Source organism: Polistes dominula, unplaced genomic scaffold, assembly GCF_049000335.1.
Source record: "Polistes dominula isolate Pdom_NZ unplaced genomic scaffold, Pdom_raw_medaka contig_80, whole genome shotgun sequence".
NCBI classification, from domain to species: domain Eukaryota; kingdom Metazoa; phylum Arthropoda; class Insecta; order Hymenoptera; family Vespidae; genus Polistes; species Polistes dominula.
Window position 1 is genome coordinate 2,205,299 of NW_028301111.1, and position 13,341 is coordinate 2,218,639.

A 13,341-nucleotide genomic window follows, 5' to 3' on the forward strand; every position below is an offset into this window, starting at 1 on the left:
TTTATAATAACTTTTATCGTTTAATTAAAGTCTTGTTTAATTTTTAGAAATTCTATTATTCGTTTATATTTAAAATTTAAATCATATTGGCGCATCAAATCGGCGCACGATTCCTGCGCATGTGGAATATGCGCAAACGTAATATAACTTCTGATGTTTGTCCTGGTTTAGTTGATATGTTTATTCTTTGTTTTATTATATTATAATGTATTAAAATTAACTATTTAATCGATCGATCAAAGAAAATGGCCTTTCTAACTAATTTAGTTAATGTAAGTAATATAATCATTGACATTTTTAATATCATAATCAAAGTTTTCTCTAACATAACCTTTCTTTGCGATTATAATTCTATGCACATGAAGGTTATTTTTAATCATTTTACTAATTACTTCTTTATATGAAAGATTTAATATGCAATTTCTTAGAAGAATGAAGAAAAATTATTAAAAATGATTGATCTGAAACAGAATCCTCAAATTTAGAGTCAAACTTTAAATGACACCGTCTGAAACCTTTTAAATGTATAAAGTTCCAATCAATCATGCTAATGTAACATTATTATTTACAGATGTCTTTTCTACAGCATCCTTCATTACGTCGTTGTATACATGTTAGCGCAGTTGTTAATAAAGTTCAATCTGGTCGATATAAACCAACACCTAAAAGAACTTTACGTTTAACATATGAGATGGCTAATCCACCTCATTACATTGCACATAGAAAATCGTGGAATTCTTGGAATACCTGTATGTATGAAGTAAACCAATAATTACACGATTTTGATATAATAATTACGACTTAATATCTCTTTGCAATCTAGCAAATATAAAAGATGGCAACAGACCGGCTGAAACAGCATTGGAAGATGTCTTTATTAGACGTTTCATGGCAGGAACGTGGCACAATTTATTTGTATGCGAAGTTATTATTAAAAGACAACATAATATTATTAGAATTGCTGGTATTGTTGATCGTAGTATACATCCAAGTAAGATGTACTTTTTGACTGGTTATACGGAAGAATTTTTAAGTCGTTATTTACAGTGTATTGTAAAATTGGAGATAGCAACTGGTTATAAACACGAAACTACATTTAAATATATTTAAGAATTAAATAGAATAGAAATTAATTAAATATATTTATATAAGCGTATTGACTGTAAAAATGTGGAATAAAAGTGTTTATATATTAAAAATATATTATTATTATTAATAATTGGCATTAGGAACTCGAAAGTTCATTGCCACAAATACCAAATCATGCCAGTATTCCCATCACTAACCATAACTTCTCCATTCATCGTCTTCGTAGTTTATTTCTATGGTTAAATAGGAAAAATATTATACAAGGATAATGTCTCTTTAAATCTTTTTTTTTTTTTCATTTATTTTGCATCGCTTAGTAAATCATTACATTCGATCATGATTCAAATGCAGCCCATATACAATCATTGCATTTTTAATAAAAAGTAAAGTATATGCCACTTTTAAAATGTATATTTAAATAACACGAAAAAGGGTATTTAAGTGCGGACTGACAGAGCATTCGATCATGATATAATTTTACACATTCTACTAGACACATTCTCTCCTTGGTTATGTCTTTACAACTCTTATTTTTTTTTTTTTTTTTACCAATATTCAATCAGGACCGTGTAGCTACATATTTGTACTTTCCATGTTTTCTTGAGTATTATTTCATTTCGAATGTTTAACAAAGGGAGAAAGAGAGAGAAAGAGAGAGAGAGAGAGATTTCTAAATGTTTGATTATTAATTATCTGTGTGCTTTTCATTTTGCTATAATCTATGATTACAATGTTTAGATTCATTTATATAAAAGGGAAGTACAAATCATGTCTGTACATTAGTCACAATCACAATGTTTATTATGTAATACAATGCAATTATTTTCCTATTGTACGATGAAATGGTGTTTATTGTACGTACGGTATTGATTAAATGCATGATGTTTATTTTACTTAAGAAGATATATCTAATGTTTAAAGATTTAAAAGTTACCTTTGTCGTTTACATTTAAATGTGTGAATTAAAAAACTACAATTAATATATTAATTATTGAGAAGTTATTAATTTCTAGAAATGAATATAATGGACAATGGAATTACCATTGTCATTATTTCTACGAATAATCAATTAGGTCTTTCTATCGATCACAAGGTCGCATATCACTTTTACACAAGAATCAAGTTAATGTATCTACATTTATAATATATTCATATGTTTTTCCCAAAAAACAAATGCTTCTTTTTTTTTTGTTTCAATCCTCAAATTATTCGATTATCGAAAGTTAATTTTTGAAAGCTTACACGAAACCTGACTGAATTTATAGATTTTTTTTTTTTTTTTTTAGCACTTTGAGGACGCAAGAATTGTGTTCCAATGTCTACAAATTTTTGAACGTTCATTTTCTTTTATAAAAGTACAGGCTGAAATGTGCTGTGCTCATCTTATTTAATATTATTATTATTATTATTATTATTATTATTATTATTATTATTATTATTATTATTATTATTATTATTATTATTATTAATATTATTATTATTATTATTATTTTAATTATTATTATTATTATTTTGTATAACTTAATTCTTATCTATGGAAGTCAAATATCGACACTCGTGCAATACCACATATGAGGTCAGGATTTGCTTAATATTTGTTTCGTATTTTGTTTTCTATTTTATTTTCCTTTTTAATTATTATTACCTCAGACAGTCTAATTTGTTCGTTTTCACTCGCAGAATTATTACAATATTTTTTTTTTTTTTTTTATATATATATTCTCGTAAGTATAAATAAAACTTTCATTGAAGCAAATCAAGTCATTTGAATAATTCCTACTTAGTAAATGACATGATTAAATCGAATCATATTATTCATTTAATTTCAATTAATAAATCAAGAAATACATTAAATCTTATTAAAATGTATGCTTCGAGTAAAAATGTGAATTTACTCTTAAGATTATTAAAAAAAAAAAAAATTGAATTTTTTAAAAGTATTATTAATAACTTTTATACAAATGTTGTCTTTTTTATATTTCTTATTTTTGTTGTTGTTGTTGTTTTCTTTTTAAATTTAATAATAAACAAATTGTTTCTTGATTTAATTGATTAATATAAACTTATGCAGTATTGCATACATAGTGTCCCTTTTGTATTAATAATATATATATACTTATATGCATATATATGTACACATATATTTATATATATATTATATTCTTAAGTAAGTTATATCGTATTATACCTAAATTGCATAGTACATAGAATAACAGGCATTAATTACACGTTACAAAGTTGGAAATTATACAAATACACTAAACATTCCAAGCAACAGAACACAGTGTTCGCATTGTACAGAATCTCACAAAGAATAGTTTTATTAATAATATAATCGAGAGTAAAAATGTCTACTTAATATTAACTTCTCTAAGACTAATATATTTTGTTGAATGATATATATATGCTGGAGATGCTCAGAAGATGTATAATAAATAAGACAAATGAGAAAATCCTTTTCTTTGTTTTTTTTTTCTTAATATGCCAAAAATCAAATAATAAATTGAAAATGAAATACTTATTTTTGATATACTCGTTATTTCAATAAACTCAAAAAAATTATCTAGATATGTATATGTTTGTGTATCTATGTGTGTGTGTGTTTGTTTGTGTATATGTACATTAATATTATTTTATTTTTATAAAAAGAAATGTTAAAGTTTTGTTTTGTTTTGTTTTTTATTTGATAGATTGCTTTTCATTTCGTAGAAGAAAATGTGTCGTATGTGAACTTATTTTAAATTATGATAAAACATTTTGTCCGTTTTTTTTTTCTTGTTTTTCTTATTAGCATATTTATCAAACACTTCTCATTTTATTTAATCAATTACAATTTGAGAGTAATTTTATTAATTAATATAAGTGTTGTACGAATATAAAAAATGTTAAGCATTCGAGAAAATAAAATGTTCTTAAAAAATAATAACTATAGCAGACAAATTACTTGAAGATCTTTGTGTATATGTTTTTGTAGCATTTTTTTTTTTTTTATAATTGTGAAAGAGTATGAAAGAGAGTGATAGATAGATAGATAGATAGATAAGAGAGAGAAAGAGAGACATATGGGTCAGTAAGATAATGGTATCACTATTAAATCAATATTATGCATAAATTAATAGACAAAGCTTTTACAATATCTTTCAGTTAATAATTATTCACACATTAATTGTATCAGATATAATTTTAAATACTGATATCTTATATAAATTCATATATTTAAGAAATAATACAATAATTCAGTAGTAAAAATACAAATATCATATTAATGAAAAATATTGAGCATAATATTGATGTGCAAGTGATACAAATAACTTACACTATCGTTTACACATTATTATAAACTGCAGGGGCGTCGTGACAAGAAATGACTATCAATACATTTTCAATTTCTTCGGAGCTTTCCAGTATTCCAAAATTAATAATATGGTAATCGGTTAGTACTTCATCATTGTAGTCTTATCATAAGCCAAAATGCATAAGATCATGTGTTATCTAATATCATTGAATTTTTCATCTTTTAATAATATTTATTTAAATAATCAGACTCACTAAGTACTGTTCAAAGTCTAATGATATAAATTATAATAATAATAATAATAATAAAATAAAAAATGAAATCATAATTCAAGTGATGTTTGCGTTACCTCACAATTGCATATCATTAATAATTGTTTTGTTCTAAACATAATCGTCACTTATTATATTCCATAATCTAATTAATGAAATACTAGCAGATTACTCATAGATTCATAGACTCATAGTTTAGTGTATGTATATATATATATACACTACACTATACGCAAGAGATAGAGAGAGACACACACTTAGCAAGAAAGTATATTTAAAAAGTTTTTTTTTTTTTTTTTATATAAATATCCTAGTGTTTTTAAATGCTGATATAAATTTCTTTATTATTATAACGTAAATCTATTCGTCTGCATAAAAGAGAGATGGTTGTTGTTCTTTCTTTCTTTTTCTTTTTTTTTCCTTTTTCTGCTTATCTTTTGTTTCTCTTCTTTTCCTTTTTTTGTTTTTAAATATATTGCAGTCGATATATTAGCATTCGTGTGAAAACTTTGCTCTTTCTTTGTTTTTTTTGTTTGTAATAATTAAATTAAAACACGTTCGATGACAAAAACATTCATAAAACTAACAACATATGTTTTTTTCTCTTCACAACAAATATTATTACAATATAATCTAATTATTACTATATTATTATATTATATTATTATGAAACATTCAATTGCTACAAAATCATTGATATTGTTGTTGTTGTTGTTCTTGTTTGTTTTTACTCTGACAAGTTTTTAAAATTAAATTAAGGTCCTGTTATATATTCACATTCTAAAAAATTAAGCCTTTATATTGTGAACAAGATAAATGAAATTAATAAATAAAATAAAAGGCATTTGCAATATTTCATTAACATTTTTTTCTTTTTTTATGATTAAAGTGAAAAGAAATGATTTATATTATATTATATTTTATTTTATTTTATATTCTATTACTTTATACTATTATTTAAAATGATATTATTATAATGACTATGTATTTGTTGCGATTGAAATGTTTTTTACTTTAAATATATATATATATTGCAAGTGAAATATTAATTATGTTGTTTACGTTAGGCCTGAATAGTCAATAAGCTATATAAAGTTTTAAATACATTTTGTTTTTGTGTTCTTTCTTTCATTCTCAAGGACCATATTTTTTTGTTTGTTTCTTGTCACATGAAAAATGTATATTGCGAATGAATAAATGTACAATTCAGAATGTCATATCTACGATCGTTAATTAAAACTATAATAATAATAGTCTACTTTATACAACATTTACTACACATACGTCTTTGACAAATAAATGTTTAATATAAACTACTTGCATAATTCAGTTGTGTGTCTCTATGAATTTGACATATGGTAACTATAGTAATCATTGTACTTATAATAAATTGTTTTTTAATATATATTTTCAAAAACAAAACAAAAAAAATGTTTAATTAATTAATAACATCCAATCTTATTTTCCTGATATATATATATATAATGATAATACATTTTATCAAACGTTTTCGTCAAGTAATACGTATGTATGTATGTATGTATGTATGTAATGTATGAATATATATATATATATATTTTTTTTGTTTGATTGTTTGACGAAAAAAAGAAAAAGAAAAAGAAAAAGAAATGCAGTTGTACAAATATGAACATTTTGTATTAATGTATTTTACTTATAATATAATTGTCTACTTTACAACTGAATTATCAAGCAGTAAATTGGATTTGAGATATTTTGATCTATGAATAAATTGGAACTGAAAAAAAAAAAGAATAATGTACCTAATGATGAATGTCAACTGATATATCTCAATGTTACTATGATAGACGAACATCGTTACATTTTACCATACTTACAATTACATTTGCTACAAATATCATCTATTTCCTTATATAACATTATCATTATCAATATACGTGGCCAATAAGAACAGATTTGTACTTGCATTGAAATTGTTAAGTCAACTCCGATCACTTCGCACAGCCCAGTATAGCGTGTATGTTTTCATTACTTCTTCATTATTTTTTTTTTCTTATTCTTCGTTTTCTTTCGTTTTAAAAATACAATTTGTCATTGGATGGCAGCATTCTTATCAAAAATGTTGGCTTTGGAGAATGTTGTAATGACATTTAGGAAGAGATTAGGATTTGTTTTCTAGTAGATACTAGCTTGTTTAGGTTAATAATAAATATGTGAAATTGTTCCAATTGTTAATGACGATATCACAGAGGCTTGATCGGAATATCATGTGTTTTTTTTTTGTTTTGTAGGAAAATAGGTATCTACATATTATGATGGTAATAGAAAGAGAGAGAGATAGAGTGTGTGTGTGTGTGTGAGAGAGAGAGAGAGAGAGAGAAAGGGAGAGAGAGGAGAGGAGAGAGTTTTTTTTATGGTTACTCTTAACATGGGGAAGTAGTTTTAGGTCTTAAAAATGCAATACACTATACATGGGCTAAACGCATTACAACACGACTCCCTTCACCTGGTCATTAGAATAATTCATCAATATGTCTGTCAGCATGTTGAATGTGCGGCAATGTGGAGTATTCGTAATATTCGCTATTAGAATATAGTAGTCGACTGCGAGTGATATTACTAGAGCCTGAAGTAAGAGAAGGAGTGATAAAGATTTTATTTTTATTATTGTATATCATTCCCTTGTTATTACTTGGGTCTAGACCGCAGCGGCTGCTACCTGCGTGAGATCAAACCGTTGCTTGTTCCTACTGTAGGTGTCATTTCTAGTTCTACTAACAATGGAAAGTGGTCTAAAAAGAAACATAAGATATTTAATAGCATTTATTTCTTACATACTATTACAAAAAATGATAAAAAAACTTACCAGATGGTACATGAGGATGCGGACAACCTACCACTTTATGTTCTCTAAACCAATCTGCACTCAATGGTCCTAACAATCCTAAAGGTACCATACTTTGTTTAGAATAGAAAATGTAATCTATTATGCCCTTGAAATCAAACCTGAAAGTTAAGAATAATTTATTTGTTTCTTAATAAAAATGAATACAAATGAATTTCTTTTTTTTTTGATATATTTGTAACTTACGTGTAATTAGTATAAGGCATAATGTCTTCGCTGTAGGCAGATGCAAGTTTAAAAGAATGTGTAAATTCATTTGGTTTATCGCAACCAGAGATCTTTTGTAAGCATGATTTATAAGCTAATTCCTTAAAATCGCGATGATCAGCTGCAACGCGTCCGGATGTTAGAAATTCAATGACACCTGGTTTTCAATGTAAAAGAAAAAGAAAAGAACAAAAAGAAAAATTATTCATTAGTAATTGTTTAATATTAATTGATTGTTTTGTTTTTTTTTTTATATGAATAATATTAAAACGATTTACCTGAATCAGGTAGGGAATTAAAATCACCACAAAGTAAAAGCTGCACGTTGGAAGAATCAGGCTTATGACCAGGTCGGAAAGACTGGCCAGCTTGGTCCAAAATGGAACGTAATTCATTGCTTAACATCATAGTTTGTATCAATTTAACATCACAAAATTCAGGATCCCAATGAATGTGGGCTGTGCAAACTAAAATGGGCTGTTGTACTTGTGCTGGATCTGATGGCAGACCTGTGCAAATAAATTACAATCTTAGATTTAATAATAAGATTAAAAAATAACAATTATTTATATTATTATTATTATTATTAATTATGAAGATAAAAATATTTTGTCAAAAAATTTGTATTTAAAACGAAAAAAAAAAAAAAAGAGAGACATGGTTCCGGCCGGGATCGAACTGGCGACCTTCTGCGTGTAAAGCAGACGTGATAACCGCTACACTACGGAACCCGATGAAAGGATCGAGTTATAAATAGAACAGGTTCTATAATAATTTATACAGAAGAAAATTAACCGTGCAACAATAATTTTAATAAAACAGAAGTTAAACTTTACGATATAATAATATTGTTATATATATTTTTATTGGGAAATATTGAAATTAAAAATTATAATAAAGAATGATAATATATATATTTTTTTATAGAAGAAATTTATTTACAAATTATAAATAATAGAACATAAAAGTGTTTTTTTTTTTTTTTTTTTAATTTATTACATGCATTTTATAATTTTAAATAATTCATTAAAAAAATAGGAAGAAAAAAGAATTTCATTAATATATAAGTCAAATGTTATATTTAAAATAAATCTTTTTTCTAGTTTCAATAAAATTATATACACTTTATTTATAATTATATATCTAAACGACAAATTATTGTAATTTTAGGAGTATCATAAAGTTTACAATACAAAAGGAATTAATTAAAAGTTTTCATTTGTTTAAGATTAAAAAAAAAAAGGTTTCATATGTATGTATATAATTAATATGTAAGATGTTTATTTTGATAGAAAATCATCATTTAAAAAATGATAATTAAAGTGAACACTCCATAAAGTAGAAAACACGGATACGCTATAAGAGGACGTTGATTATTTTCCCCAGACATGGTTGACAAAAGTCGTGAAGCTGACAAAGTTGCCCAAGCAACAGCCAAAGCTGCAAAAACTAAACCAATAGTACCACGAAGAGTTGTAAAAATACTAAATGCTGAAAGTGTTACAACGGGTAATAAACAATATCCTAATACAGATGCCACAGATAATAATGTAATATTATTGGTACTACTCATTAACGTTAAAAGAATATACATCATTAGACATGAGATTGTTGCTAGACCATAAACATAACCGAAGTGAGCTTTAGAACCAGCTAAAAGAAGAAACGCAGCAAGGGCTAAACAAAATGTAACCGGTCCAGCTAAATCGGAATCTTGAAGAAGATAATTAGCATCATCGATTTGTCCTCTCCTATGAAACGGGTTTAATACGGCCAATGTTTTTTGTATAATCCGATCAGGATCAATACCAAGTTCTTCTAACAAAGGTGGTTCAACTTCTTCGTCTCCAAAACCGTGATCACCTATGAGTATAGTTTATTCAATATATATACTAATATATATGTATATATGGATAAATTTATCAATATTTCTAATAATAATACCTCTTGTAAAATCATCTTGAGGAAACAATTCGTCATAAGTGCGTTGCCTTGGATCTAAATAACTTTCTGGTGAAAGAACTTTGTAATCAGATGGTAGTTCGGTATAAGATTGAAATTCAAATTGTTGGTTAGGTTGTTCGAAATAATATTGTTCGTGTTTATATGGGTTCTGAGTATCCTCCGGGTTAGCCCACATATTCTTTTGTCCAGTATAACCAGACATATTGATAATTCGATTAGTCTTTTTAAACGAATGTTTATATATTTGTAAACTTCCTTAAACAGTATTAGAAAAAGTATCCTCGTTGACGTTACGGAGAGAGAATCAGTGAAATCATGGTTATTAGTATTGATACTTTTAGTTCAAACTAAATCCTACAGATGGCGTTACGTGTAATCAATACAGAAAACTATAGATCAAACGTACCGACAGTGGTATATTACGTACCATTATTATTATCTGTATTTTATGAATTCTTGTGTGTCAAGAAAAAATATTGATTTCTTTTCTTTTCTATAAGAATAATAAATTAAATCATTCATAAATATTATATTCTAATATAAAATCTTATTCGAATTGATAGAAATAACCTATATTTAACACGTTGAGTGCCACGTCAGTCATAAATGACTGACAATGAACTTCACGTTAAGGCCGCATATCAGACGCCGATGTCTGATGTTCAATTATTTTTTCAATACAAAGCCAGGCTTGTGGCCTAACGAGGATTTTTCTAAAAATTCGTGTGGCGCTCAACGTGTTAAAATCAAATGAAGTTCAACACCATGATGATCTTCAAGAAAAAACTACCATCACTTGGAAATTTACTGTTACAGAAGAAAACACACGACAAATAAGACAAAAGGTATATTATCAAAGTCTGTATAATAATAAAATTAATAATTTTTTAATACAGTTATCTACTTAAAATAGTTTGTACATTATATTTGTAGAAGCTTTTTGGTGTGATTACAAGAAACACACCTGGTTCATATAAACTTTGGTAAATAGAAGAACAGAAGGAGGAGGAGGTGGTAGTGGAAAATGAAAAAGAAGATCGTGCGTGACTCAGCAGCACCTACGCAATATTAACTCACTTATGTCCTAAGTAATCCTTGGCACGTGGCAGGAAGTAAAGTGATCGTAATAAAAGAGATGCTAACGGTATGAGGTGGTATCCCTTAGGATGGTCATTCTAAATTAACGCCTGAGTGCCTCCATCGCCGGAAATCAGTGCGATAACTTGTTCTCTTACATGGTAGAGAGAAAATGTGTGTGTGAGAGAGAGAGAGAGAGGGGGTTCGTAACAAACCCAAGTATTATGCAGTTAGTTCGTTTATTTGCAATTAGCCAGGAGGCAAGCGTTATCTCCCTGAGCAATTAAGCGAGAGTTACAAGGCGTCGGTGGTCGAATAACACGAAGAAATCGACCTCTAACGGGTAGCAAAAGTTTAACAAGAGAGAAAACAGAGAATTAGTATAAATATTAACGAAAATATTCTAACTGTATTATCTTTTATCAAGACACGATTAAACTTGATATCAATTAAAAGTTTGTAAATTGTTTATTTGACTTGGAAAACAATAGAATTGTATATACAGGTAGCCCTCCTACAACACGGCTTCGCTATAACGATTTATAAAATGCGGGAATCCTCCTATAACACGGTTTCACACAGCACAACATTTTCTAGGAATCTATCTACTGTGTTGTAGGAAGGTTACCTGTATTTATATTTATTATTGAATTATATTTGTTTAACCCATTGGAGACTACGACTTTTTTTGAACCAGGTTCCCAGGAGTCTTTTCTTTGTTTTTTTATTTTTTTATTATATTGCCAATTTAACAATGCTAATAATTTAGTATGATTGCACATATGGTGTGCAAGTGGTCCCGAATGGGTTAATAGATTGCAATCATTTGTACTTTATATTTATAATATTCTTTTATGCAATTTTTATAAATAGTTTTAAGATAATTTATAGATCGATATGAATATTTTTTATTGTAAAATTTATGATAATTTCTATAAGAATCATGAAAGAAATGTATCATCAGAAACTAAATTAGAATAGGTTAGGTTATTGTATTTGGTTTATTTTGGATATAAGGATTCCAAACTTTTGGCTAATAGTGTATACGATATAGTATAGTATTTAGGTGTATATATATATACGCATATGTATAATGTGATAATTATGGATATTGAACGTTATCGATTCTTCTGTTTTATTTTCCGATATAATGCATATTTCATCGAATTTTCGTTCAGGGTTTTCCTATCGACGATCGTATGGAACCTACGAATGAAACCCTGGCTATGAACCCGGTGGGAATGTATCTATTGACATTCCAAATGAAAATTATCGGCGTTATGGCTCTCGAAGTAGAACGATTCGGATTTTGTTTACTCATCGAGTGTATATATATATATATGAAGCATGTTTTATATATATATGCGTACCGTACGTCGTTTGCAATGACACGGTGCGATATATCCAGATAACGTGAATTTCAATTCCATCGTTTAAATAAATGCTTTTCTCGGTTACGTTGTTTCGCGTGCACAGGTTGTTGTTGAAACATGAGAAAGAAAGAGAAGAGAAGAGAAGAGAGAAGTGAAGCAGAATCAGCGTTGTAATATTTACCGAAGCGTGACGGATACGATAACAGTGTTTTGTTCGGATAACAAAAAAAAAACAAAACAAAAAGAAAACAAAAAAGGAACAAAAAAAAATAAAAAAATACGAAAGAAACAAAACAAAAAGGGATAGAGTAGTAAAATAAAAAAAAAGAAAATAAAAACAAAGGTGAAAAGAAAAAAAAACTAGAACAATGCTACTATGCGCGATTAATTCGTATTTAAAAGAAAACAACAAATAAAACAATGAAAGGATTAATCGAACGTACACGAATGTGTCCCATCCTCAACCTTCTACTTCTTTTGATAGAAAAATCAAGCAATAATATATATATATATATATATATATATATATATATAACAAAAGCAATCAACTTCAATCTAACTCGAGTATTAAATAATTTTGTTTATTTGTTTATTTCTGTTTCTTTTTTATTCATAGTCACATCCGATGTTGTTTTATTGTCATTAATATAATACAAAACTTATTCTACAATAAACAAAACAATATTATCTCATATTTTATCATTTATATCATTAAAGATAAATAAGAACAATTTAGTTAGGGGTGAGGATGAAATTGAAGGAAATAAAAGAAGAAAATAAGAAACGAGATAAGCTCGTTGGTCAAATGACTTGGTGTAGAGGATAGGGGGATGATTGTGGGAAAAGTTGGTTGCAAAAGTAGAACGAGAAAAAAGAAAAATAAAAGAAAACCATACGTGTTCTTTCGTTTCCTTTGTTTGTTTTTCCAGCAAGACTATAATTAATGATGAAAGAAGTTGCTTCATCGGCAAAGCTTTCAACAATACCATACTATACTTACTTATTTAACTCCCCGCAAAAGAAGCTTATGTGTATGGGTAAAACCATTGTGCGTGATGGTCGCAATTTTCGTTTTGTAAGGGTGGGGGTTGGGGGAAGATTAACCGCAACGAAGCGAGAACACTTTCTTGAGTTTCAACTCAAATTGGTGTGTTTGTGATGGTTAAATGTTGCATTGTT

General features: G+C 27.3%; 4 protein-coding genes and 1 non-coding gene across 8 annotated transcripts in view; 2 read left to right on the forward strand and 3 right to left on the reverse strand.

Moving 5' to 3' along the window:
• Window positions 1-13,341, forward strand: part of LOC107071673 (tachykinin-like peptides receptor 86C) — a 216,674-nt gene that overhangs the window by 160,020 nt on the left and 43,313 nt on the right. The gene's annotated exons all lie outside the window — the stretch shown is intronic.
• mRpS24 (mitochondrial ribosomal protein S24) lies at window positions 128-1,201 on the forward strand. Its single transcript, XM_015326971.2, has 3 exons — window positions 128-272; window positions 572-749; window positions 824-1,201. The coding sequence occupies exons 1-3, from the start codon at window positions 246-248 to the stop codon at window positions 1,108-1,110; spliced, it is 492 nt and encodes a 163-aa protein (XP_015182457.1). The 5' UTR covers window positions 128-245; the 3' UTR covers window positions 1,111-1,201.
• Window positions 1,361-13,341, reverse strand: part of twin (CCR4-NOT transcription complex subunit 6-like twin) — a 246,481-nt gene continuing 234,500 nt past the window's right edge. For 3 of the 4 annotated variants that reach the window (XM_089176664.1, XM_089176667.1, XM_089176668.1), the window contains 4 exons: window positions 8,026-8,256; window positions 7,727-7,904; window positions 7,502-7,641; window positions 1,361-7,427 (listed from right to left, as the gene is read on the reverse strand). In XM_089176664.1, the coding sequence (XP_089032790.1) occupies window positions 7,351-7,427; window positions 7,502-7,641; window positions 7,727-7,904; window positions 8,026-8,256 (626 nt within the window). In that variant the 3' untranslated portion in view covers window positions 1,361-7,350. The remainder of the gene's footprint in view (window positions 7,428-7,501; window positions 7,642-7,726; window positions 7,905-8,025; window positions 8,257-13,341) is intronic. The other variant, XM_089176666.1, reaches the window with a different exon arrangement.
• On the reverse strand, window positions 8,406-8,478 carry TRNAV-UAC (transfer RNA valine (anticodon UAC)). Its single transcript has one exon. It is a non-coding gene; the product is annotated as a tRNA-Val (tRNA).
• On the reverse strand, window positions 8,851-10,037 carry Yip1d1 (Yip1 domain-containing 1). The gene is made up of 2 exons (XM_015326970.2): window positions 9,692-10,037; window positions 8,851-9,610 (listed from the first exon to the last, which is right to left on the reverse strand). The coding sequence occupies exons 1-2, from the start codon at window positions 9,912-9,914 to the stop codon at window positions 9,051-9,053; spliced, it is 783 nt and encodes a 260-aa protein (XP_015182456.1). The 5' UTR covers window positions 9,915-10,037; the 3' UTR covers window positions 8,851-9,050.